We start from the raw sequence: 25,986 nt of genomic DNA, 5'->3' as shown, positions 1-25,986 counted from the left end.
CTTATCTCAAACTTCTTCCCTTCTGTGTAGAGAAAGACAGATATTTCTGATATTGTACCTGAACTGAATAAAGGAACAGACAAAGTTAAAAGTAACTATGCCAAAAAAGAGGGCGTCTCATAGTCTCTCATGTCTCTTCCACTTCAAACTTTCTTCACAAATGAGCTGCCTAAGTTGAATTCCACTGTCCTAGGAAAGATCTTAGGCCTGCAATGAAACTAACAGTGTTGTGGTCAACTTTTTGTCATCTAAATAGAGAAATGAGCTACCATCAACGGACAATTCAGTTTTCCTTGATAACATTTTAGATATCTTTTTAGCTATAATTGAGCACAGCTCTGCACTGGAGTGGTTCTGGCCTCAACCAGAGAGCTGGCAGGAAGCTTCTGATGCTGCCACTGAATTTCTCTGCTCCAGCCAAAGCATTGAAGTACCCAGCATTGATGATGACACCTTTTTGCACATACTTGGGTTTTACGCTACAAAAGCTGTGTTGATACTTTCAGCATGTTTTCTTTCTTATTTAGCAGTGTTTATTGATACATAAAATACAAGTGCTGGGATATATTCTCAGATGGACTCCTGAATCCCTCTTAAAGCCTGATATTTTGTTTGCAATTTCCATTTCCCTGGCATGTATTTGAGCACTGTTTCTATGCACCAGAAAGTAATTCAGTTTCTTCAGATTTTAATTCATTTAGCAATATTGGATGAGTACCCTCTAGCCTTGGTGCATTGCTACTCTTCTATTTATTCCAAAACCTATTGTATAAGAAAAAAGCAGGAACATTCTGAATTGTTCTCTAGTGAAAAAATAGCTTTTTTGCACAGGTGTGCGATCTTTTTATACCCTGATCATCTGTTAGTTTTTAGATGCTCTTGAAATCTTCATTGCAACCAAAAACCTCAAAAGCAACTCCCATGGGATTTTTGGTAATGTAGAGCTAGCTCCACAAAGAGCTTCCATTTAAAAATTATTTAAAATAAATTTCTCTTAATCACATTGATAAAAATTATTCTTGGTGCAGCACTGTTGCTATTACAGCATGTCTCTGAGTGGTAAACAGTAGAACAATTGTGTCTTCAGACCACCCTGGCTAATCTTATCACAGAAGCAATTTTATTCCCCTGCTATGAACAGCATTCTTCTTCTTTATACTTATCTGTGCCAGATGTAAATGTTGTCAGACCAAAACCTAAACTGTGATATACAAGTAATGAAAACCATCAAGATTTACAGAAAAAGGAAAAAAAAAAAAAAAAAGGAAAAGAAGGGGACAAAGGTGGTCAGATTTTATAAATCTGTGGATCATTCAGTGCAACACTATTTGAAAAGCATTCCCCATGGGATTTTCAGCTTGCCTGTGCTGTTGTCAGCCATGCTGTCAGTATGACAGTGCATGCTGGAGGCATCAGTGTGTTCTTGGACCCCTGATGAGCCCTCTGACAGGGAATGCTCAGCTCCTGCTGCAGCAGCATTTCTGCTGCCCTCTGCGTAAAACGAGAGCTGCCAGGAATGTTAGCACCAAAGAAACAGAATTGCTGAAACACTGATCATTCAGAGCAAGGCTTCTCATCCCAACACTTCCCAGTTTTAAGATGCAGCTGGGCACTGGACTCTGGAGATGGTAGGACACATTTTCCTTAACCTAACATCCCTTTCTCCTGTTGACTAATGAAGTGCATGGATTTGGTGAAATGCATGCTTCCCTGCAGGAAGTGTCTCGTCCAAAGTGGTGTCATGGTGCTATGTAGTTCAGAAATCTATATGAAGTAAGACTGGAAGGGTTAATTGACTTTTGAGTAAAACAGGTTGATGAACAGAACCCCCAAAATCTTAAAAATATTCAGGGAGAGAGATATGGAATAGGTACAGGGAAATTTTGGCCATGGCAAAGGTAAGTTAGTATTTCTGGGGCTGGAACTTACTTGTAAAGACTGCCCTGTCCCCTGCACCAAAGCATGGAGGAACTTTGAGGATCCTTCTGTCTCCTAATTGTACTCTCTTGAGACTGCTTCAAGGTTATTTTTTTCAATACATTTATGCTATAGCTTAATGGTATAGCATTATATGCCACATAAGCCTGTATAATATTTCACACTTGTGTATTTCAGAAAAGAGAGAAGGAAGGGAGAAACTTCAAAGATATCTCAGCATCGCTTAGCTGTGAAGTGGAGCAGAAGGTAAAATTATAACACCTGGGCGGGTGCTGAGTGAGTATCAAAGTTGAACAGTTCCTTAGGCTTCTCCTGTCTTTCCAGGAAGCATCCATGGAAGAGAGCTGGAGAGTGGGTCCTGGATGAGGACATGACCTTCAGGATGCCCCTTCCATCTCTCACCAAAGCAGCTGAGGAGCTCCTGTTACAGAACAGGTGTGTGGGGTGAGCAGGCTGGGCGGTGTCCGGGTGGAACAGTCAAGAAGAAAGGCAACAGGTGGTAAAAGGAGTTGAAGGTGGAGAAGGATCTGGATCAAAAGGGAATCAGGGTTACTGAAATGGTGCAATTTTGAAAGAGTGACTGCTCCTCCCAGAAAATATTGGAGAACATTTTGAACAGTTGAAATCACTGAGAGACAACAGGTGCCATAAAGGCATCTGGTTTTGATAACCTTGCATTTGAATGCCATTACTTGGAGAAACATACATATTATCCTTGGCTTAGATTTGGCTGTACTCTTCTTAAGAATTGTCACTTGTTACTTATGACCTAAACACTGATTTTAACACCCATAATACCTCCTGCAATAACACCCTGCAACCTCCTGCAACTGCCTCCAGGCAGTTACACACAGAACTATTGTGGGTTATGTTGTATTATGTTTTTCATGTCAGTTTTCCCCTCACTTCCACAGGGGCTCATTCACAATATCAAATCACTCCTAGGAAAAGCAGATTTTTTCTCTCTGTTAATTCTAAGCATGTCCTTGTTTGATTTCAGTAGTTCTGTATTGCAATGTGGACATAGTCCATTCTTCATTAAGGCCAGATTTTTGTCTAACCAAGGCAGGTATCTTTCATGATGGGACAAACATTAAAAAGTGTTTTGGAATACCAAAAGAGGAGGAAATTATGAACATTTCCAAGAGCATTTAAGGATGGGAAAACTTCCTGCCTAGCTTAAATTCTAATACCCTGTGCACTGACTTGTGTGTCCACCATGAACACCATCACATTTAGACTCTGTGTCTAGAAGTATTACCAGCATGCAAAGTAGTTGGATGTCATGCAAAGCCTGCAGTGTGAACCCATTCTCTTCTCTCTCCAACGAGTGTCCCACATTCTCCTCCTCCTTCCCAGTCCCCACGAGCATTTTTGCTTTCCCAGGTTTCCCCACTCCAGTGTTTTCAGCCTTTTCTTATAACATCACTGCTCACAAGGCCTTGGGAAGTGAGGAGGCACCAGACACAACCTGCCTGCTCCTCCTGCAGTGCCAGAATCTCTGCAGAGCAGAGATTCAGAGAACAGATTTGTTTCTTAAGGACTCTCTTACTCTTCTTAGCAAGGCACCCATTTTGGGGTATTGGGTGTGATATGTGTTGGTGAACAGGGGGTTCACAATAGCAGTGATCAAAAGCAGCAGAGTTCAGTCCAATGTAAGTTTGTCAGGTACTAACACCCAAACAATGCTAAATTGTTTGTTTTCTTCCTTTCTCTTATTCTTCCTTCCTTCCACCTCTACTTTCTGTCTCTTTCTCCCCTCTTCTTCATGAATTTTCCTGCTCCCCATCTCAATATCTTTCTCTTAATCTTGCTTTCTTTCTCATGCTTCTCAGTATCTTCCTCCCTTCCTCTCTTTTCTCTGTCATATTCTGTGTTTTACTCTCTTTCTCCATTTCTTTCTCACAGTATCTACCCAACCCACTTCTCCTCTACTCTCCTTCCTTTGTTTTTCTCTTCCTTTCTGTCCTTCACTCCCTGGCTCCCTTATTTTCTGCAGTAGGGGAATAAAGCCCATTCTGGTCAGGGCAGTGTTGCTGTGAGCTGAGGGCATAGAAAATGAGTACTTGGAGAACTGGAAAGCTGAATTGTTGGCAAGAAGCCTCTGTGAGGAACCTGTGTCTTCAGATCAGAAATACTTTCTCCATGTCCAAGTGCCTCTTGAAGTGCTGATGCTTTCATGCCCAGGAGACACAGTTGCCCATGCCCAAGCTGTTGAAGGTCAGAGAACTCAATAGTCCACATGGGACAGCAGCTCTAGTGGAGCTCATCAGCTGCATCTATTTTAAACCTTCTCTGAGAGTTGTTTCTTTAGGCCAGTTATGGGCCCATGTTTTTCCCAAGATCAGTTACCTGTGCATCAGCACATTTCAGACCACATGAAGCCTGACTCCAGAAATAGTGTGTTGATGCAAAACTACTCCTGTCCTCCAGGCAAAGCAGCAAATCAAAAGTGAGAAGAAATTGGTTTTCCTTACTCATCCTTTTAATATTCCACTCTGATTCCAACAAGTCTCCAGCCCTGCTCTCCAGGGTGGTCAGTGGCAAGGCCAGCTCAGCACAGAGCAATGTGTGTGATTTCTCTCCCTCTCCCACCTGTGTAGTTGGAATTCTGGCCCCAGGTGTTGTCTCTTAAGGAACTGAAATGTTACCTTTCATTAGCTGAACATTAGTAACAAATCCTCAGGCCATAATTTCTTACAGGTGGAAGAGGAGCCCAAACCATTTCAGGTGCTTCAATGCATCCTGATTCTTCACAGTCAGAGCAGCTTGTTCATTTTGAAGGGTGATTGTAATATTGTCCAAAGGGAACAGGGAGTTTTGTCATTGAAATATGGTCCCCAAAGTTGTTGTGGTATTTACTACTCTGTCAGCAGGTCTAAAAAGGTACCCAAGGTTTCTTTTCCTTGTTGACCAGATATCACTGGCACTGATGAAGTTTTCACAGCTTCACACATAGAGATGATGTCTCTGAAGAGCATCACTTACAGTGACACAAGAGTAAACACAGGGCATCATCTTTTCCTTAAATATATTTAGCTTCTGCCTAGCAAACTACTTCCATATTTAGTTGTAACATGGGAGGATTCTATGGGTGTAAACCTCAGTGTGTTTGGGAGGAGGAGGAGGACCTCCCAGTCCTGAATGCTATTGCTGCAAACACACTGGCTGCTGTTGTTGTCAGTGCAAAAGGCTGTGCAGTACCTCCAGCTCCCCTCCCCAGCTGTTTCACAACTCTTTGAAGTATTCCCTGTAAATGGAGAGGTGTAGAGATAGGCAGGAATCTTGAGGGACCTGTAAGTGTCCCTGTAGTCAAAGTCAAGTCTCATTTACCATTCCCCACATCTGGTGGTAGAATCTTCCCTCAGCAGCTTTCTGACGTGCCTGACTCTAGTGAATGGTATGTTAAGCTGCACTGCTGTTTGCTGTGCAGGGTGCCTCTAAACACCTATTCCAGATAAAGGAAGCTCCAATGTGAGTGTCAGGGTGATGTGCCAGTGGGCACTGATCTCTTTGCTTCAGTGTGGAGGTACCTGTATTCTCCAGACTCACCACCTGCTCAGGCTGCACAGCCCCAACGGGGGCACTGAATGAGAATGGCTGGAGGTGGGAAACATCCTTTCTGCCTTGCTCTTCCTCATGGTCAGCTTTTCCTCATTTTTGTCCTGCTCATGCATTATATTCTGCAGTGTTACCCCATGTGAGATGAAAAAAAAAGCCAGGGGCTATCAGCTACTTTTTTCCATCCAGTTTTCAGTTTCCTTATACAAAAAAGCTCATGCATTGATGTAAAACTAAAAGAGGAAGCACTGTTCAGCAGTGTGGAAACACTATGCTTAGAGCTTCTCTGTATTCTCAGTGTCAGACTTGGAGATTTCTTTATGGTGTCCTGTTAACAGAGATGCTCTCAATTCAGGTGTTAGAAAATAAAAACAATTCCTTTTGATATGTATGCCTCTTCCTAAAGAACATTATTTATTCAATATTTATTTATTCTAACTTTAAATCACAATTCCATTGCTGGGAAACACTGTATACAGTCTAAAATATTTTGTTTGCTATCATGCTATTACTCTTAATGTAGTTGGAGTACTGGAGTTTCTGAATCTTACTCTAGAAAATTGAGGAGTTTACTCCTGAATATTAATTGTCTTAACATAATCAACACCTAAATAACTGCAGAACTAAAACGTAACTACTGCTTTTTATGCAAAGGAATCTACGGTCTTTAGTCATTAGACTAAATTGCAAAATTGACAATTTTGTAAAGCCTCATTGCAGAAGGAAGTGACACCAGGTTCACATTTTGTGCAGCCCCCAGGTCACTTTGATGCCTCATGACATCTTCACTCTTCTTCTGCAATTTTCTTGCTGTGAAACTCCCGGCTCTTCACTCGGAGCTTGTTGACCTGTGACTCTGCAATGTCAGCCCGCTCCTCGGCTTCCTCCAGCTCGTGCTGGATCTTGCGGAACTTGGAGATGTTGACATTGGACAGCTCCTCCTGTGAGAGGAGAGGGAATCAGGGCTCAGGAGCTCAGGGCAGGGGTTTCACTCCTGCTGCAAGACAGCCTTGTGGGGCTGCAAATCTCCATTCCCCTTCCACCACAGCTCACACAGAGCTCTTCATCCTTCCCTTATCAGGACCCTACTGAGACAAGCTTCACCAAGACTGTGGCACAAGTGAGGAGAAATTTCATTATTTCCATTTGTCATTTCTGTACTTATTCTCCCACTTGTTTAGGGCTCATGTGCTGGGGGATATATCTGAAAGACAAAGTTCCCCTCCTCAACTAATGATTTTTGACATTTACAAAATTTCTGATAATCCTCTCCAGGACACTTGTGTGACACCCAGAGGAAGCAATGCTTTTTATTTTCCCAAGCAATACTCACAGCTTCCTCAGCTTGTCTCTTGTAGGATTTCACTTTCGTTTGCAGCTTGTCCACCAGATCCTGCAGCCTGAGAATATTCTTCCTGTCTTCCTCAGACTAGAAGGCAGGCAAAGTAGAAAGAGTGAGTTATTGCTTTCTGCACACCACAATATAGCATTTATCATTGGAGTCCAAGAGAAACTCTTTTGTTTGATGGAATAAGGGTGCGTCAGCCCAAGGACGGATCCTGCCTTACCTGGTAGGTGAGTTCCTTCACCCTCCGCTCGTACTTGCGCACGCCCTTCACGGCTTCAGCGCTGCGCTTCTGCTCAGCATCAACCTCCCCTTCCAGCTCCCGCACCTGCAAGGACAAGCCCATCCCTGCAGCTTCCCTGGCAATGTCTCTCCAAGGACATGCTCACTCAGGCACAGCCTCAGCCCTACACACCCTGGCCTCCAGCTTCTGGATCTGCTTCTTCCCTCCCTTCAGTGCCAACTGCTCAGCCTCTTCCAGACGATGCTGCAGGTCCTTCACCGTCTGGTCCAGGTTCTTCTTCATCCTCTCCAGGTGGGCACTGGTGTCCTGCTCCTTCTTCAGCTCTTCTGCCATCATGGCCGCCTGATCAGAGCAAAGGGTCAAAGCCATTTTGGGGCTGGAGATATTTTGGGGAGAGTACATTCATCCTCAGTAATGCCAGGAGTGTCCAACTCACATCAGTGATGGCCTTTTTGGCCTTCTCCTCAGCATTGCGGGCTTCCTGGATGGTATCCTCCATTTCACCCTGGATCTGGGCAATGTCTGTTTCCAGCTTCTTCTTGGTATTGATCAGGCTGGTGTTCTGTTGAAAGAAAAAAGCTTATTTTATTTTTCCAGTTGCATCACACCATTCTTAGAAAAATCAAATTTGATTTTTTTTTATTACCTATTTTTATTTATGTTTTTTTTACAGTTTCAAATGTAGAATACAAATGACTGATAAATGGAAATAGTAAGCTGCTGAATCCTAATTGTTCTATTATAATTAAAAAAGGAAAACAGACCTATTATTAATTTTAATTCTCTTAATTCTGTAGGTGTTATTTGTCTTCAGTTCTAGAATTTACCTGAGTGTGGAGGAGCTGAACTCTCTCACTTGCATCCAGAAGCTCCTGCTCAGCCAATTTCCTTGACCTCTCCGTCTGCTCCAGGGCTGCCCGGAGCTCCTCAACTTCAGCCTGCAGCAGATTTGCTCTGCGCTCCACCATGGCCACCTGCTCCTTCAGGTCCTCCTGTGTCCTGAGGGCATCATCCAAGTGTATCTGGGTGTCCTGGAAAGAGAGAAACAACAGACTGGGAGGCATATTCTTCCTATTTACTTATTTTCCATTTTCATATTTATATAGAGAAGACAGAACTGAGGAAGAGAAATATTTGTAGCTGCATAAGAAACCAGTGAGCACTTGGTTGGTAATGCCTTACCTTGAGCACTGCCTGAGTGTTCCTCAGGTTCTTCTGTGCCTCTGCAGCCTGGCGGTTGGCATGGCTCAGCTGGATCTCCATTTCATTCAGGTCTCCCTCCATCTTCTTCTTCAGCCTCAGGGCTTCATTCCTGCTCCTGATCTCAGCATCCAGGGTGCTCTGCATGGAGTCCACAATTCTGAGGTGGTTCCTCTTCATCTGATCAATCTCCTCATCTTTCTCTGCTATCTTCCTGTCAATCTCAGACTTCACTTGATTGAGCTCAAGCTGCAGGCGCAGGATCTTCCCTTCCTCATGTTCCAGGGAGGCCTGGGAAAGAGTATAAAATGCAGTTTATTATAAAAAAAGAAAGTCAACAACTCTACATGAATTGTTATATCAAAGAATAATGTATAACCAGAAGTCTGAGATTGCAAGAAAGGATAGAAAAAGGCTTACCCATGGATTCAAAGATTTTATGTTGTGATGAAAACCTGCTTCCTATGCCTCCACTCAATTCTCGGTGCATAGAATTATTTAAATGTTATCTGAAGTTGTCAAACTAATTATTTAACAACAGAAGGCTTTACCTCAGCTTCCTCCAGGGAGGCTTGCAGTTCAGATTTCTCCTGCTCAACCTGCTTCTTGACTTTCTCCAGCTCATGAATCGCCTTTCCTCCCTCTGCAATCTGCTCCGTGAGGTCGGAAATCTCCTCTGTGGGAACAAAGATCAGTGGCATGGTCAGGCACTGAGCAGAATGGGAAGGGCCCAGACAGGCATCTCTGCAGACCTGCAAGCACAGACCCATGGACAATGGAGGTGATGGCTGATAGTGAGAAAGGCCAGGGAGGAGCAGAAGGACTTACGCTGCAAGTTCTTGTTCTCCCGCTTCATTGTTTCCAGGTGGTCCAAGGACTCCTCATAGGCATTCTTCATCTTGAACAGCTCCGTGCTGAGAGAGCGCGACTCCTTCTGCGAGGCCTCCAGCTCAGCCTGCGTTTCCTCATACTTCTGCTTCCATTCTGCCAGGATCTGAAGAGAAACGGGGTGTGAGTAGGGCTGTGGCCATCACGGGGCCATGCTCTGGCCAGGAGTGCTGGTGCTGGAGGCCAAAAGACCTTGTCAAAGTTCTTCTGCTTCTTATCCAGAGCAGCACAGGCAGCATTGGATCTCTCCACATCAATCATCAGGTCCTCCACTTCATTCTGCAGCCTCTGCTTTGTCTTTTCCAGGGAGGCACATTTGGCATTGACAGCCTCAACATGTTCCTCTGCATCCTGCAGGCGCTGGGCCAGTTTCTTCCTGTATTAAACATATTCTCATGTTTTAAGAGAAAAGGGAAATCTATGGCATGTGGTTGATGGGCTTTTCCCTGTCTCTCTGCCAGTCCCTGTCTTCTACATGTTTGCCTGTGATTTTTTCTCCCACACCACATGCATTACAGAATTTATTTGCTACTCTTCTTTCAACCCAACCCCAAGAAGAGCACTGACTTCTTCCCAACTATGTCACAGTGGTCTCCAAGAATCTCTGGTCTTAATCTCTGCTAGTGTTCCTCACTTTCCCCTCGTACTTGGCCTCCTCGAGCTCCTCCGTGCGCTGAATCGCGTCCGTCTCGTATTTGGTTCTCCACTGGGCCACTTCACTGTTGGCCTTGGACAGGGCTCGCTGCAGCTCCCCCTTGGCCTCCTGCTCCTCCTCATATTGTTCCCGGAGCAAGTCACAGTCGTGGCGAGAGGACTGCAGGGCGTGGGCCAGGGCAGTCTTGGCCTGCAGAAACAAGGGTATTGGGCCATGGATCAGAAATATCCCAGGAAATCTGAGAGAATATTAATTGGACAGTGGATCATGCTTCTATGCAAACAGACAATCATGCACTCAACGAGGAAAGGAGCTGGGACTGAAAAGAAGGAATAGTGGATAAACTCAACATAAAAGTTAGCATGAGACGACTTGCACCAAATTACGTGAGATTTTTTTCCCTGTGTCGTCATATAGTTCAGTAGCCATTTAAGTGACTGGAGGACCTCTGAGAGGAGAAGTCACCTTGATTTCTTCCTCCAGGTGCCTCTTGAGCTCCTCAATCTGTTGGGTGAAAGCTTGTTTTCCTCTTGACAGCTGAGAAACCAAAGCATCCTTCTCTTCCACCTGACGTGAATATTCACCTGAAAAAATTTGCAGATATACAAGAGTTTTAATGCTGTTGATGGTAACACTGCAAACATTTGGCAATATATAACCAGATAGCTTCCAATCCATGCAGCAACTTATGATCCCATTTCAAGTATTTAGCAGGAGGTGTGACTTTGTGCGTTGAAAAGAACACGTGCACAGAAGAGTAATTTCTGCAATAACTCTGAGACATTACTGATCTGCACATGTAGATGTGGGTGTCTCACCTGACTCTGTCTGCAGACGAGCTCTTTGAGCATTGAGGTCATTGATCATGCGCTGCTGCTCTTCATCCTTGCTCTTAATCTCACTCAGCTGATCTTCCAGTGTGCGGCACATCTTCTCCAGGTTGGCCTGTGTTTCAGCATATGGGAATTTATGAGTTAACCATCCACACACTAAAGAAGGCCAGGTGCAAAAATTGTGTTGTATTCCACTGGGTCACTGAACCGATAAAGTAATTGTGTACCTTGGCTTTGGAGACAGACTCCATGTTACTGGCCAAGTCATCAATCTCCATCTTCAGCTCACTCTTCTCCTTCTCCAGCTTCTGCTTCACGCGTTGCAGGTTGTCGATCTGCTCGCCCAGCTCAGCTGTGCTGTCCGCGTGCTTCTTGCGCAGGGCGGCAGCCGTGGCTTCGTGCTGCAGCGTGGCCTCTTCCAGGTCACGGCGCATCTTCTGGAATTCTGCCTCTCGCTTCTTGTTCATATCAATCTGAGCTGCTGTGGCCCCTCCTGCTTCTTCCAGGCGCTCACTGATCTCCTCCAGCTCCCTGGACAGGTCAGCGCGATGCTTCTCTGCTTTAGCGCGAGAGGTTCGCTCTGCCTCAATTTCCTCCTCCAGCTCCTCAATACGGGCCTGCAGAACACCAGGGACCCTTCACACCCGTGCCCTCCTCCTGCCTGAGCTGAGCCTGAGCAAGGCAGGGGAAGGAACACAGACTTGCCTGTAGCTCCTTTATCTTCTTCTGAAATTGCATACCCAGGGCTTGTTCATCCTCGATCTTGCTTTGGATCTGGCTGATTTCAAAGTCTTTCCTTTGGGCCAAGTGAACCATGTTAGAGCTCAAAGCAAAGAGACAAGTGCTGCAGCCCAGCACTCAGGTGCCCCAGAGCCACACTTACTTCTTCAGTTTCTCATCCAGCTGCTGCTTATCATTCTCCAAATCCATGATGCTGTCCTGGGCCAGCTTCAGGTCTCCTTCCAGTTTCCTCTTAGCTCTCTCCAGGTCCATGCGCAGTTTCTTCTCTTGCTCCAGGGACCCTTCCAGCTAAACACAACAAGACCATCAGGGCTCTGCCAGCCAGGTTGGACTCCATACCTGTCCCATTCCTGCTCTATGTGTGCTTACATCATCTACTTGCTGTTCCAGCTTGGTCTTGGCTTTGGTCAGAGTATTGACTTTGTCTTCCTCTGCCTGCAGGTCGTCCAGGGTCTGCTGATGGGCCTCTTGGAGGGCTTTCTTCTCTTTTGTCAGCTTGGCAATGGTCTCATCCAGGGCTGCCATCTCCTCAGTCAGGTTTTTCACCTTTGAGAGGAAGGGAGCAAATGTAAATAAAGGAAGTAGCTATAGAAGTCCTGTCATAGCACACAGCCCATTTTCTGGAGTGCAATTGACTGGTTCTGGCTCATACCTTGTTTTCGGTGGCATGTTTTTCCTTCTCCACCTTGGCCAGTGTTAGCTCAAGGTCATCAATATCTTTCTTCAGCTCTGAACATTCATCCTCCAGCTTCCTCTTCTTGGCTGTCAGCTCAGCATTAATTTCCTCTTCATCCTCAGCCCTTTCGGTCACCTCCTTAATTTTGGCTTCCAGCTGGATTTTGGTTTTGATGAGCTGGTCACACCTTTCCTCAGCATCAGCTAATGCATCAGCTTCCTGGTGGGTAGACAAAGATTCTGTTTTTTAATAACATTTGAAAGTTTCTCTTTTTTATCTTTTAGCCTATCAACTCAAACGTGTATACAATATTGTCCAGTTTTCTGCCTGGGAAAGAGATCTCCAAGTTCTCGGTTCAGAATGTTAAAATTTTCTTTGTTGCTTTTTACTCTTTCAAAAATATTACTCAGAATCTGTAGTTGTGATAATAGTAAATGGTGTAGGGGGTTCACGTACAATCCTGTATTGGATATATATAGATGGCATCTTCCTCAGAAAAGCAGGGGCACCTAAACCCACTTGAAGCCCCTTGCTTCTTTTACTATCTATAAGAGATAACACCATGCTACTGCAAGACGCTGCTTTCTAAGCTTCATGTTTAATATAATGGACACTTGACCTTCTCCCAGAGACAGAACAGTCAGAATAATTAGGTGATTTTTCTGAGTGGGAAATAAATGGTGCTACTTACAGATTGCACTTGGAGCTGCAGGTCATTTTTCTCCTTCATTAGAGATACCATTTTCTCCTCAAGCTCCTTCCGCTTTGCCTCAGACTTTGCAAGATCTTCCTTGGTTTTCTCAAATTCTTCCTTCATGTTGGCCATCTCCTTCTCAGACTCTGCACTCTTCAGCAGGGGCTTGATCTTGAAGAACAGCTTCATCCATGGCCAGTGTTTGACATTCATGAATGCACGAATGTTGTACTGGATGCAGAAGATGGATTCCCTGAGGCATAATTAAAAAGTACAATGAATATTCTCAGTCTGTTGAGTGTCTTCACTTTCCCCCAAGCAGAATGACTCTGTAACTGAAGAAGAGGAAGGTGTACCTCCGCTCCACCATTCTCTGGTACTCCACCCTCATCAGGTAACCCCTACACATGGCTTGGGTGCGGGTGATGAGCTGTGCCAGCTTCTCATCCCTCATCTCCTCCAGGATCCCTATCAGCCCAGCTTTGAAGAACACCTTGAGAGAGGCAATGTTGCAGCACATCATTGTCAGGTAGAGAGAGCAAAGCCAAGGCAGGCAGTGAATGCGGGGTTTGTACCTTGGTGTGTCCAAATTTGTACTGGGTGTGGTCCACATCGATTGATCCAAGAAGCTTCTCAGAAGCCTTCTTGCTATCGATGAACTGTCCCTCAGGGATGGCACTGGCATTAAGCACCTTGTATCTGTGGAATTGGAGGAAATAGGAAGAAGACAATGTCCAGTCATAAGAATGTTCTGTTTACTGAAAGCAAGAGCAGTGTTTGCAGCAGAATCAGGCTGACGAAGTTGGAATTTCATCCCTCGATACTCTATTTCATCCCTTTATACAGAGACCCTGGCAAAGCTCATTTGTGTGATGGAGAGTAGTTGGTGAGGACACCTGACTTATCTCTTCATTTCATAGCTCTCACCTCTGTTTGAAGTCAGCATAGAGGACTCTGCTGGGGAACCCTTTCCTGCAAATCCTGATCCCTTCCAGCACGCCGTTACAGCGCAGCTGGTGCAGCACCAGCTCGTGCTCCATGGCACCTGGCAATGCAGAGCACAGATGAGTGGACCAGACTGCAGTGCAGAGGGGAATGGGTGTATCAGAGCAAGGATCTTTCTGCTTGGGGCTCTTACCAGGTGTTTTAGTCTCATTGGGGATGATACAGCGCACAAAATGGGGGTGAGTGCTCCGCAGATTGGTCATCAGCTTGTTGAGATTCTCCTGTGGGATCATGATTTAGCATGCATTTATAAGAAACGTGGGAAAAATAGCCCTTTGCAATCTTTGAATTTAACATGAAAGACTCATCAATGGAGATACACCGGGCTGAAAATTGTCAGCTGAGAATGTCTCAATCAATTGCTCAATTCTCTCTGATTCCCAGCACTAAACCTCACCTTGAAGGACAAGAAAAAGCTTACCATCAACCCAGTGAAGAATAGAAAGGGGGCACGTTTTATGTTTATATAAAGTTGAAGTTTAGACTTTATATAATGGCACTTTACAATGCCATTTCTCATTATATAAGTCTTTTTTTTCCACTTGGTGGAGAAGTTATACTTTGAATATCTGACGGTTGGTTGAGAAGAGAAGTTATACTTGGACTATATGTTGGTTGGTTGCTTGGTTGGTTGCTTGGTTGGTTGATTGATTGTTGGGGATTTTTTTTGCTTTTTTTTCTGTGTCTGAGCCAGCTAAAAGTACAGAATAATTCTCTGCATATATGAAAAGAAAATGTGTTTACGTACCCGGAAAAGAGCTGAGACCGTCTGAAAAGAAGAACCCTTCTTCTTGCCTCCCTTCTTGCCACCACCACCACCACTAGCCTCTGATAAAGCAAAGATAATGGATCATCTTTTGCTTTGGGGACCAACCGCTGTGCATCAAAGAGGTGAATTTCAGAGAACTGACCTGCCTCTCCTCCATGTGAGGCAAAGAGCAAAGCCAGTGTCTTCACAGATGATTTCTGGTACAACCCAATGACAGTTTCATTCAGAGGGTCCTTGTTCTTCTCCAGCCACCCAGTGATGTTGTAGTCCACTGTGCCAGCATAGTGCACCAGGGAGAAGTGGGCCTCAACCTTGCCTTTGGCAGGCTTGGGCTTCTGGAAGTTGTTGGACTTGCCCAGGTGCTGGTCATAGAGCTTGTTCTTGAAAGAGGTGTCAGTTGCCTTGGGGAACATGCACTCCTCTTCCAGGATGGAGAAGATGCCCATGGGCTGGGAGAAATCACAAGGAAGGAGGGAGGACAAGGTGAAAAGGCAGACAGACTCAGAGATTAAATAACTTCCCGAGTGAGACAATATAATTGCTCTCAAGGATTGTTCTGCTCAGCAAATTGTAAAATAATACAAACTGATGTATCTGCAGTATCATATTTACCATTTCAAACTGCTTTTAGAAATATATATAAAATGAATGCATTTCTGAAAATATCTGACATTGTGAAATACAGAAATACCTTCTCAATAAGCTCAATGCAGGCAGCCAGGTCCATCCCAAAATCAATGAATGTCCATTCAATTCCCTCCTTCTTGTACTCCTCCTGCTCCAGCACGAACATGTGGTGGTTGAAGAACTGTTGCAGTTTCTCATTGGTGAAGTTGATGCACAGCTGCTCCAGGCTGTTGAACTGCTCAGTGGAAAATAACCACAACAACCAGCTCTCATCAATATTCCCCGTTCTTCATCATTCTCCTCCACCCTTTATAAATCTCTCCAGTTAGAACACAACTGTATTATCAGGACCACACCATAACAGAACCTTTAAGCAGCTCCAGAAAGAAATACCTACATAATGAAAATGAGGGATTTTTTCCAGAGGAGTTTTTAAAATAAATCTTCTAAAATCAATAAAAATATTTTAGGATTTTGTTATTCTGCAAACAAGATGAGTGCATGCTCTTGTCTCCAAATTGAAAACCCTTAATATTTCTGATTACACACATAACTATTAATTTCTTGGTTCTTTAAACATTTTAAACATCTTTAACTCTCTATATATTTCCTAATGCATCTCCTAGCTCTGCTCCAGAAGCTATTTTATAAATTTATTGGAAATATTTTGGGTTATTTAATCTGTAAGCTCAAACAGTTGTAATATTACAACATATAAAATTCTATTTGCTGCTTCTGCACAAACAACATGACTCTGTGCTTGTACTGATGGAGCTTTTGAAAATTTTGTTTTCTGCTAGAAAAGAAAATTACTGGCTTTTTTTCTGCATAAAATCGCAAATGACTAGAGTGTTAAACCTGCAGAGGAATATTACTTGCAAGTCCTCTCATATAACAATCATTCCCTTCAAGAGCAGCCCTCAAACCTGACTTCCTTACATCAAAGATCTCAAAGCCAGCAATGTCCAGAACACCAATGAAGTACTGCCTGGGCTGCTTTGTGTCCAGCTGCTCATTGATGCGAACAACCATCCACAGGAACATCTTCTCATAGACAGCCTTTGCCAGGGCACCCACTGAATTGTTCACCTAGAGCAGAGGAGAATGGAGCAGAAGGAAAATAGTACCCAAAGGGAGAAGGTAAATCAAGTGAGAGGTTCCCAGTCACCAAGTGGTTGTTGTTACCTGCTGCACATTTTGGCCCTTGGTCACGTATTCATTCCCCACCTTGACTCGGGGGTAGCAGAGGGCCTTGAGCAGGTCTGCTGAGTTCAGACCCATCAGGTAGGCAGCCTTGTCAGCAACTGAACACAAAGAGACAGGGAAGAATTAACAGAGGAGAAGTGATAATTGAAAGTGGACATCTTTTAAGATACATCGGTTGGTCTCAGCACTGAAATTTCGTGATATCTTGAAGGGAAATTTAGAAGCATGAACAGTCTGGAAGCTGAGATTGATGTATTTATGAAAGCAAATGGAAGGGAAATACCTGATTGCAAAGTACCTGCTATGTAACCATTTCTGTTATTAGGAGTTTTATAAGACTTTATTACCTTCAGTGCCATCAGGCTCTGCTTGCTCCTCTCGTTGTTTCTGCTTGAACTTCAGGTTCCCATAGTGCATGACAGCCCCTGTCAGCTTGTAGATGGCTAGTCTCTCATCAGCAGTGAAACCCAGGATTTCAATGGCACTCTGAAAACAGAATCAGTCAAATAAACCTCTGGGCCATTACAAGAAAGTTTCACCACACCAATATGCTCTGTGACACTTACATCTGTGGCCATCAGCTCCTCCTGGTCGTTAATGCTGGGAACTGTGATCTCACCTTGACTCACAAATTGGTAGTCATATGGGTTGGTGGTGATGAGGAGCATGTCTGTAAAGAGGAATAGGATGTATCTGGGTGTGAGAATAAGGGTAAATATTAAAGACCTTACGATTTTATCAAACAATTCATAATACTTCGTACCGATTAGCTCTGGCTTCTTGTTGGACATGATCTGATAAAAGATGTGGTAGCTCCTTTCCGCCTTGAGCTGGAAAGTGACTCTGGACTTCTCCAGCAGATCTGGCAAGGAAGTTGGGACAGAGTCAAGCCTGAGAAAGAACACTGAGGTGGAAAGGAAGGAAGGAATGGGATCAGGTCTGGTGGTCTCTTACAAGTTTCAATGTCAGCAGAAGCCAGCTTGCCTGTGGCCCCAAAGTGGATTCGAATGAATTTGCCCTTTTTTGAGGGGAAAGAAAAAAAGACTTTTTGAAATTTCACCATGATTGTAAGCATGCAACCTTACATTTTTCACAGAGGACAGGTTTCAAACTTAGAAGTTGTTTCACTTTTACTTTTTCTTTAACAAAGCAAAACAGGACAAAAATAAATTCAGGAAATTCTTTATACTGCCAATACTAGTTAGATCTGAGCTTTTTTATTCACTACTGTTTAATGGATAACCATGAATGCACATGAATGAGAAGACCACTAAAAAAGCATTTTATTGGGTCATTTATGTTGCAATTCAGACACATGGATATACTGAAAGCCATTTTCTAATCAGAAAGCATTCTGTGAAGGCAGATTTTGGTGGTATAAAAGTTAAATGAAGATTTTTAGTCTTCTGGAAAACAGAAGTCATCTGTTACTGTCTGAGTTATAGAGATAGAGGCAACACACCCAAAACAAGGAGCTTTAGGCTGAGACTGACGATTGGTATTGTGATATTTCAAGGAAAGTCACAGTTAATGTAATAGAACTTATGAATGGCCTTTTGCATTAAAACTTACATCAAGATCTGAACAGTCAGATTAATATACCTGCCCAGTTTTGTACCTAAAACCCAGAGAGTAATTTTTTTGCTGGTCTGATGAAGGCCAGTAAAATTTCTATCCAGCAGTTTATATCCTCCATGCCCCGTTACTCATTTCTTCTATATTATATCAATTTCCACAAAATTGTACCTTCAGTCTGTATGACAGACTCTAAGAATATGTATATCTATATTTATAGATATGCAATTATATAGATATACAAACATATTTAAATCATCCCCATTTGTATACTGCATTGTACTTCTAAGGATGTATTTTTAATTAGATAGTCTATTTTAATTGGCAAAAATACGCAGAAAACAGTCATTTAATAAATACAGTCATCTGACTTTGATACTTCAGATGTGACAGTATGTTCTGACGTACTTATTCCCATATAAATGACAACTTCTCTAATGAAAAACTCACAAAGCGTGAGGAGTTGTCATTCCTCACAGTCTTGGCGTTTCCAAAGGCCTCCAGGAGTGGGTTGGCGCTGATGATTTGATCCTCAAGCGTTCCCTGCAGGGACATCATTATTCAGTGACTGTGTTTGGTTGACAGGGCAATGGCAGGCTAAGCATTCTGTCTGTCCTTCCTGACTCACCTGCATTTTGCCTGATGACTTCTCCTCCTTCTTCTTGTCCCCACTGGCTGCAATTGTTGCAAAGTACTGGATGACACGCTTGGTGTTCACAGTCTTCCCGGCCCCGGATTCTCCGCTGCCAAAGCCAAGAGAGAAGCAGAGGGTGCGTGGTCAGGCAGGAGGGGCCCTGGCACCGGGCAGCCCCACAGGGACACGCGCAGGGGGTGTACGTACGTGATCAGGATGGACTGGTTCTCCCGATCTGTGAACAAGGCAGAAACACGGTACTTAAAACTCAGTGAACAACAGAGAAAGAATGAAACATATATAAGTTTAATGTTTTGCATGATGTCAGCTTGACTTGAACAAGCAAACCTTTCCAAAGCACATCACTGAGTGCAGAGATATCTTTCATTTAATGCAGTGGAAACAATGATATGAAGATAGTAAACTCCAACAGATGTGTATGTCAGAGACAAGATAGGAAGGAAAAAGTCTTCACTTTGCTGAGACAGGGTTTTCCTTCAGAGAATTTAATGGTCCAATGCCCCTGAGGCAGACAGAGCCACTCACCAGTCAGCATGAACTGATAGGCGTTGTCAGAGATGGAGAAGATGTGTGGAGGGGCCTCCTGGCGCTTCTTGCCTCGGTAGGCCAACACCACCTCGGGGTTGTACACCGGCAGCCACTTGTAGGGGTTGACAGTGACGCAGAAGAGACCCGAGTAGGTCTGTGAGGAAGGGACACAGCACTCAGGCTTCCCCTGAGCCTGGCCCAGCAGCTCCTGAGGCTGCCCAGAGGAAGCTGCTGCTGCCACTTACGTAGATCATCCAGGCTGCGTAACGCTCTTTGAGGTTGTACAGCACGGCGGGTTCGTGGAGGTGGGTCATCATGGCCATGTCCTCGATTTTGTCATACTTGGGAGGGTTCATGGAGAAGACTTGGTCTTCCTTCACGGTCAGGGTCTGCCAGGGAAACAAAAGATCCTCACATGTCAGTTAAGAACCCAGTGAGGGAAGAAAATGTCCTTGAGCCTTGTTTTTGACTCACCTCTCCCCCTTCAGTCTTGACAGTGACTTTGCCCGATTCCCTGCTCGTGATTGTCCCTTTCACAAAGGATTCCTTTGCATGTACCACGAAGACTGATGACTTGGCATCAAAAGGTTTGTTCTGGGCCTCAATTCTCTCCTTCTCTGACTTTCGGAGGTAAGGAGCAGCCTCCCCAAAGATGGCCATCTCAGCGTCCGAAGACATGGCTGCACTTTATGGAGGGGCTTGTCAGCAGACAGCACTGTGGAAGAGAAGATATGTTACCCAAATGAGTCAATATTTTTTTCTTGTCACACACTTTATTGATTGACCCTAACAGTGTAATAGAAAGTGTGATTTGGGAAGAATCTTGAGTAGTTCTTTGGTTCACCTTCCTGTGGAATCAGGGCAAATGGTGGATGCAGGTTCCCACTGTGTTTTCCAGAAAAGTTTTTATTATGTCAAAGAACAGATATTTCTCAGTCCCTTTGCATCCTAATTTAATGTCTAATGACCCTGATGGTGATTTTTTTTTCTTATTTATTGCCTAATCAAAATTTCTGTAGCTGTAAGCTGTGTTTTTTATCCCTCAGCCTTTCACTCTGCCCATTTGAGACATCTACCTCTTTCTGTGATATAATCATCTCCTTTTTGTTGAAGATAATGATAAGATAACCACTTTTTAATTTCACCCTTAGTGTAGACAAACCTTGCCATTGCAGCCTTTTCCTATACATTATTTTTTCCTGCTTATCTTTTTAAAGATTTCTGCTGGATTAATTCCAGAATGTCACTGTCTGGTAACCAGAGAGTACCAAACTGAACATAGTGCTCCAGATATGGGAGCTGAATGCAGGGAAAGAATCACTTGTCTTTACCTGCTGACCATGCTTTCATGAGTGTCTGACAATGTGCTGCTGACCTTCCTTCCCCCAAAGGCACACTGTGACAGAATTAATGACCCTTTTCTGCAAAGTTGTTAACAAAGTTCTGCAAAATGTTAACGAACATTTGCAACTCCTCCTAGTAGCATGCAGATCCTCCATTTTACTCAGTCTTCTTTCATAGGAATAGGAGCAGTGCCTCCCCCTTTTTGTTGTTTTGTTAGTTGGTTAGCTATTTTTGCATTTTTGTCAAGTATACTAGTAGGAGGCCTACATGCATATTATAACCCTGGAGTATCATTTGGAAAGTATTTTCATTACATTTATTGGCCAGTTTCATATGCTGTAATAATTACAATTCACAAGTCTGTAAGGTTTTGCAACATTCTCTTCTGTTGGCTAGCTCTGTCTGTCTGGACTTCATGCCAGAATAGACCATTGACCTCGCTGTTCCATAATTAAACATAAGGAATCCCCAAGAAGCATTTCCTGGCATTACATAGTGGCTGTGTCTTCAAGCACAGCCACTAACAAAATCTTGCTAGCTGTGAGCAGCCTGCCCAACCAACAGCATGCTTTATTAGTCATAGCAGAGCACTGGCCAGGAGCACATACAGCAATTGCCTACAAAATTTTACAGTGATTTGTCACCATGAAGAAATCTGTTCTACAGAAATCGTCCACCTTTTTCTGTCCCTTAAATGCAAGCAAGTGTGGCTCTTACCTCTTATGCTATGAGAAGATGCCTTGCAGGCTGGGAGGTGATCAGCACTGCAAAGCAGAAACAGCAGCTCTCTCATTATTGCTGCACACAATTCCACAGGCAGGTCACAAAGTGAAAATACCAACATGCTTTATGATACAAATATAAAATCCTTCCAGGTACATGTACAAACATCAGGACAGCAGGGCTGGAGTGGGACTGCAAGGACACCGTTCCTTTCTGCCAACCACAGACGTGCACTTACCATGAAGTTTCCCCTGCAGACAGAACAGCCCAGATTCAAGGACTCTTATATAGGGTCTGGTCAGCGCATGCTGCAGATGCCTCCTCTGTCTTTGGGCAAAGCATTTCTGGCAAACCTTGTTTCTGGCAAAGCATTGTCTGGCAAACTGAATGTACTGAAAACTGGAAAGTGATGTTACTAGATATAATTAGAAAATTTTGGTGTCTTCCTAGCTATGTGAATAAATCGCCTATAAATAATATGAGAAGATTCCTAAGGAGGGAAATACAGCTAATGATGACTAGAGGAATGGGGGTAACCACTAATAACTGTAAGGCCATGGATGCTCTATGAATCTGAGCTAAGGGAGCAAGGGAAAACCATTCCCTGGGCAAGCAGAGTGACATTTGGATGCATACTTAAACTTATTCTGAGGACATCATATGTCTGATGACAGTTGTCCTTTCACAGAGCTCTCTACTTACAGATCTTGGATATGATACATGGATTTCACTGTTGTCTGCATTGCTTACCTTAGTCAGATTATTACATATTACTCTACATTCATTTATCTCTGCAGGGCTGGATTCCATTGATACTGGAAACAAAACACAGCCCATCTGAACAAGACAGGACAGAATGGAGGATGTGTAAGGGAATGTCTGCTCTGCACAGAAATGCAGCTTGTGCAAAGCACTGGAGTGCTGATATTCTCCATGGAGGAAAAGGAATTCAGGCATCCTGAAGACAGGCTCTTGATGAGAAGATCACAGAATGACAGAACCTGGTCCTCTCCATGAGCAGGACCACCTGAACCTAGTTGCCATCTAGAGCCACTCCAGCATCTGCCTCACTTTCTGCCACTACTTGTGATCCAACTGCTTCTCAGCCATATTCTGTGATTATTGAAAAGAGTCTGAAAGCAAGAGGCCACATTTTAAAGCAGACTGAATTGTGGAAATGTCTCAAGAATGTTTTTCTGTGACCCTGTGGAACTCCCCATGGCACATTTGAGTCCTCGTGGTTGTCTGTATCATGGGGATGTGTTGGGGGATATTTTAGGTGTGTGTTTCTTGAGGTTCAGCTGGAGTGGAGCTGCAGGTTGAGCTCTGGAGGAGCAGGAGCTTGAGCCCACAGCAAGAGGCTGTGAACTGCAGACCCTCTGCACAACCAAGGGCCAGGGGTCTTGTCAGGTGAGGGACACTTAGAGACATGGCAGGAGGTGACGACTCCAGATTTTTCCACCCTTAGACTGTGAGGGGATAAAAACCCAGGAGTTCCTTTGTTTGGGGTTCCTCCTTGGAGGCACTAGCTCAAGATAGTTATTGCAGCATGATTACATCTGAGACTCAACAATGGGAAACTTGGTGTGACTGCAAGAGTGTGAGGGTGCAGTTGTGAAGGGTCTTGGTCCCAGCTCAGGTGGTGACTATGAGAGTGGCTCCTGGATGATTGGACAGGGGAGTTCCTTTAATAAATGAACATAAGAATATCTGTATCAAGATCTTTGTAGCTCCTTCCTCTGACACTTCCCAAGCGAGGGTTCCCCATTAGAATATGCAAACGTAACATGCATGCCAGTGATCTTGCTGAGAATGCTCCCACAGCCTCTCTGATGTGTTACTTAGAGACTCTCTGAGTCAGTGACAATGTCTTTGATTTATTTTACATCTACACTGAATTTTTATACTATGAATTTGTCTATTATCTGGCATCAAGGATAATGACTTGATGTTTGATCCACATAAGCTGTGTTACAATGGGGTAAATACAAATTGTATATAAATTTATGACATAAATTAAATAATTTAAATTATATATATTCTATATTAAATAATATAAATTTATAATAAATTTATATTATATATAAACTCCAAGGTGGGATGAGAGCTTGTTAGAAAGAATGCCTGAGAGAGAGTTCAGAGCATCAGAGGAAGTCACAGGAGTGCTGTAACTTCATCAAGAAGCAAGATAATGCTGAGTTCATGAGCTAACACTACTGGCATGGGGTAAGACCCTGATGACACAAAAATGACCTGTACAGTCTCAGCCAAGTCTGCTATAAGGGCAAAACATTCTCAAACTTCAACTCACACAAATGAAGCAAACATTTGCTCTGCTCCAGACCTGAGGCAATGCGCTTCAGGATCACCATGTCTATCCAGCTGGCACCCATTTCTGCCACCCTATTTGCTCCTTTTTCTGATATGGCACTTTGCTGGCCCCTCAAAAACCCCAAAGGCAGCTGATGGTGTTTCAGGCCTGCCATCAGTCCCAGTCATTCAGCTTCTTCTCTCTCCAAAATGTGCCAGCCTCATGTTCTTCCTTCAGAACTCCTCCTCCCTCTGCCCTTGGCCAGCACCCAAGGGCCACCACTTGCTTTTATGTCGATGTCTCAGGGTTCAGAAAGTCAGAGTGACCCCAAGATTGTAAAGATTCTTTGCCTTCTAGCCCCACAGCTAAAGAAGGAGCCTGGAATGCGTCTGATTTCATTTTCAAGGTTGTTTATTTCTCCTTACCTATAACAGTCTTTCTCTGACCCACTGAGCTCTGGCTAGAAAGGAAGCCATGGCCATCTGCCCTCGAGTCCTGGGCTGCTCCCTCCTTATATACTCAAAACTACGTGTCTATGTTTACAATTTATTACCAATTCCCATCACCTATGTTAGACTGTCAATCTCTACCTTAAACCAATAGAAAAGTGTCACCATCACACCAAGACATAGAGGGCAAGATGAAGGAGAAGAAGGCTAGGACATGCCCAAATTCCTCCATCTTGTACCCCCTGAATCACACTCTAAAAATTCCAAAATTCTACTTTTCCACCCTGTGTTAGTTCAAATATCACACTACTAAAACCTCTGTGGCTTGTAATTCCTCATACAAAATTGGCAGCTTTTTCCACAGGCCAAAATTGAAGCCAGAGATGTTTTTGAACATGCCAGTGTCTCTGAGAGCCCTGCCAGGGTCTCGAGGCATCCAGGGCAGACAGAGGGATGTCCTGGACTCCAACATTTTTAGGTGGGACAGGCATGCCAAGACCTAGAGGCGAGCCCAGAGCATTGTCCTCGATGGTGACTGAGGCTGTGTGGCAGCAGTGTCTGCACACAACTTCTTCTACCTTGAACCAAACGCCCTCCCTCCTCTCCTGCTACCTGCACTGCCACCTGAGGGTGAGCTCCGTGTGCAAACACATCTTCATTTCACTCAGGAAAGAACATTTTTCTGTGGTTTACCCTTTGAAAGCCTGTCCTCTTCATTTGGACCTGGGAAATGTCCCAGATAAACAAATTTGGCTCCCCTGTGCCTAAGACTTTACCAATATTTCTCTGAGGACATACTGAGCTGGACACTTTGATCGCAAAGCCACCATTCTGGCTGGTTTCTCTCCTTTTGGTTTGATCTATTCGCTTTCCATCAAGCTTCCTCCCTGTCAGCACATGCCACTAATACAGAAAAGAAATAGGGAGGTTGGTGCCCTCCCAGCCAGGTCAGTCAGAGGAACTTGCTAAATACATTTATCATTCACTTGCTGTCTCAGACACTGCCAGAATATTTTGAGCAGCAAAGGCCCCTGCAGCCCTGCTAGCTGAAGGGCATCAGCTGGCAGATTGTCTGTCAGGTGGGAAGTGCTCCTTTCCCTGTCTCCCAGTGCTCAGTGCCTGTCTGTTTTCCACCTTAACAGCAGTCTTCCTGCTGGATTTTCTCCAGATCCTGGCTGTTCTTATCCAGGTAGATCAGGAATGCCCCAGCTCCTTTGCCTGGACAGTCTCATCTGCAGAAGATGACAGGTTAATCTGTCTTGGCCTGCTTTTGACAAACTGCCTTTCATCCACTTTTCCGTGTAGTTTGGATTGTGTTGCAGGTCTTGCTGAATGTCACAACCCTCTGGACAGTCATTCCTTACCCAGACTTTGTCATTCCCAGTCCTTACTCTAGTCCATACATGGTGTGTGTATGGTGTATGAAGGCAGGTCTGGAAGTCCCTCCTGAAGGGGAACTGAGCAGGTATGGTCCCAGTGCAACAGAATTTCTCCCCAGCTTTTCATCTGGTCCCACCAAATGTTAAACTATGGTCCAGTCTCTGAAATGGCCACATGAACACACCATAGCAGCCTCTCCAGAATGAGCTTTCAGTGTGTAGAACACTAAAATCTCATGATTCACGGCCTGAGCCGTGGACTTCCTAAATACAATTCACAGAACTGAGGAAACTCCACAAACTAGAATATGATTAATCTTAAAGGTTTCAGGGATTGGTGAACAGTAATCTTCTGTTTTGATGGTGAGCAGATGCTTTGCCTTGCCAGAGGGAGAACCATCCATGTGTAAGTGAGGGGTTGATGTCTTGTGTGGTGGAAGGATTAAGATATTTAGTGTGGATGTGTCCTGAAGGAAGATGAAAAATATTCCCCCCGCCTTGCTCCCCACAGCCTCATGGCCCTTGATGGATTTTTTTTCCCAGAAATTCACTGGTTTCTCCATTATTTTTTTCCTGAGCTTTCCAAAAACCTCACAGACAAACCTACTGCTATTTGCTGCTTACTGCTATACGACTTTAA

The 25,986-nt window shown here is 44.1% G+C and overlaps 1 protein-coding gene and 1 long non-coding RNA gene across 5 annotated transcripts; one reads left to right on the top strand and one right to left on the bottom strand.

The window, feature by feature from the left end:
• Window positions 1-1,435: 1,435 nt before the first annotated feature.
• LOC115497657 (uncharacterized) lies at window positions 1,436-22,385 on the top strand. Of its 4 annotated transcripts, XR_012058651.1 has the most exons (5): window positions 1,436-1,628; window positions 2,116-2,184; window positions 2,263-2,373; window positions 14,475-18,727; window positions 19,629-19,712. It is a non-coding gene; the product is annotated as an uncharacterized lncRNA (long non-coding RNA). The 4 variants fall into 4 exon arrangements; XR_012058652.1 differs by lacking the exons at window positions 14,475-18,727; window positions 19,629-19,712 and adding an exon at window positions 7,886-11,660 and having other exon boundaries at window positions 1,495-1,628; XR_012058650.1 differs by lacking the exons at window positions 14,475-18,727; window positions 19,629-19,712 and adding an exon at window positions 22,005-22,385 and having other exon boundaries at window positions 1,499-1,628.
• LOC105760993 (myosin heavy chain, skeletal muscle, adult-like) lies at window positions 5,879-21,248 on the bottom strand. Its single transcript, XM_012578519.5, has 39 exons — window positions 21,202-21,248; window positions 19,615-19,855; window positions 19,386-19,529; window positions 19,138-19,294; window positions 18,799-18,826; window positions 18,586-18,700; window positions 18,408-18,500; window positions 17,337-17,400; window positions 17,146-17,244; window positions 16,949-17,052; window positions 16,730-16,868; window positions 16,362-16,480; window positions 16,116-16,265; window positions 15,241-15,411; window positions 14,692-14,998; window positions 14,529-14,608; window positions 13,914-14,001; window positions 13,703-13,820; window positions 13,351-13,474; window positions 13,132-13,268; window positions 12,773-13,028; window positions 12,058-12,300; window positions 11,775-11,951; window positions 11,548-11,693; window positions 11,370-11,460; window positions 10,892-11,281; window positions 10,650-10,776; window positions 10,297-10,415; window positions 9,824-10,020; window positions 9,369-9,552; window positions 9,117-9,282; window positions 8,840-8,964; window positions 8,271-8,579; window positions 7,916-8,119; window positions 7,525-7,650; window positions 7,260-7,430; window positions 7,068-7,172; window positions 6,833-6,928; window positions 5,879-6,440 (listed from the first exon to the last, which is right to left on the bottom strand). Exons 2-39 carry the CDS (start codon window positions 19,816-19,818, stop codon window positions 6,285-6,287), a joined length of 5,829 nt encoding a protein of 1,942 aa, XP_012433973.4. The 5' UTR covers window positions 19,819-19,855; window positions 21,202-21,248; the 3' UTR covers window positions 5,879-6,284.
• Window positions 22,386-25,986: the final 3,601 nt, after the last annotated feature.

This window comes from Taeniopygia guttata, chromosome 18, assembly GCF_048771995.1.
Source record: "Taeniopygia guttata chromosome 18, bTaeGut7.mat, whole genome shotgun sequence".
NCBI lineage: Eukaryota > Metazoa > Chordata > Aves > Passeriformes > Estrildidae > Taeniopygia > Taeniopygia guttata.
This window is presented reverse-complemented; position numbering and strand designations above follow the sequence as displayed.

What these genes read in the sequence shown, in the direction of transcription:
- LOC105760993 (XM_012578519.5), bottom strand. Translation starts at nt 19,818, where the DNA reads ATGTCTTCGGACGCTGAGATGGCCATCTTTGGGGAGGCTGCTCCTTAC. An exon ending in ACCTGGAGGAAGAAATCAAG is followed by an intron (nt 10,021 to 10,296) that starts GTGACTTCTCCT and finishes TTGTTTCTGCAG; the next exon opens with GCCAAGACTGCCCTGGCCCA. An exon ending in ACACTCAGGCAGTGCTCAAG is followed by an intron (nt 8,120 to 8,270) that starts GTAAGGCATTAC and finishes CTCTCTTTCCAG; the next exon opens with GACACCCAGATACACTTGGA.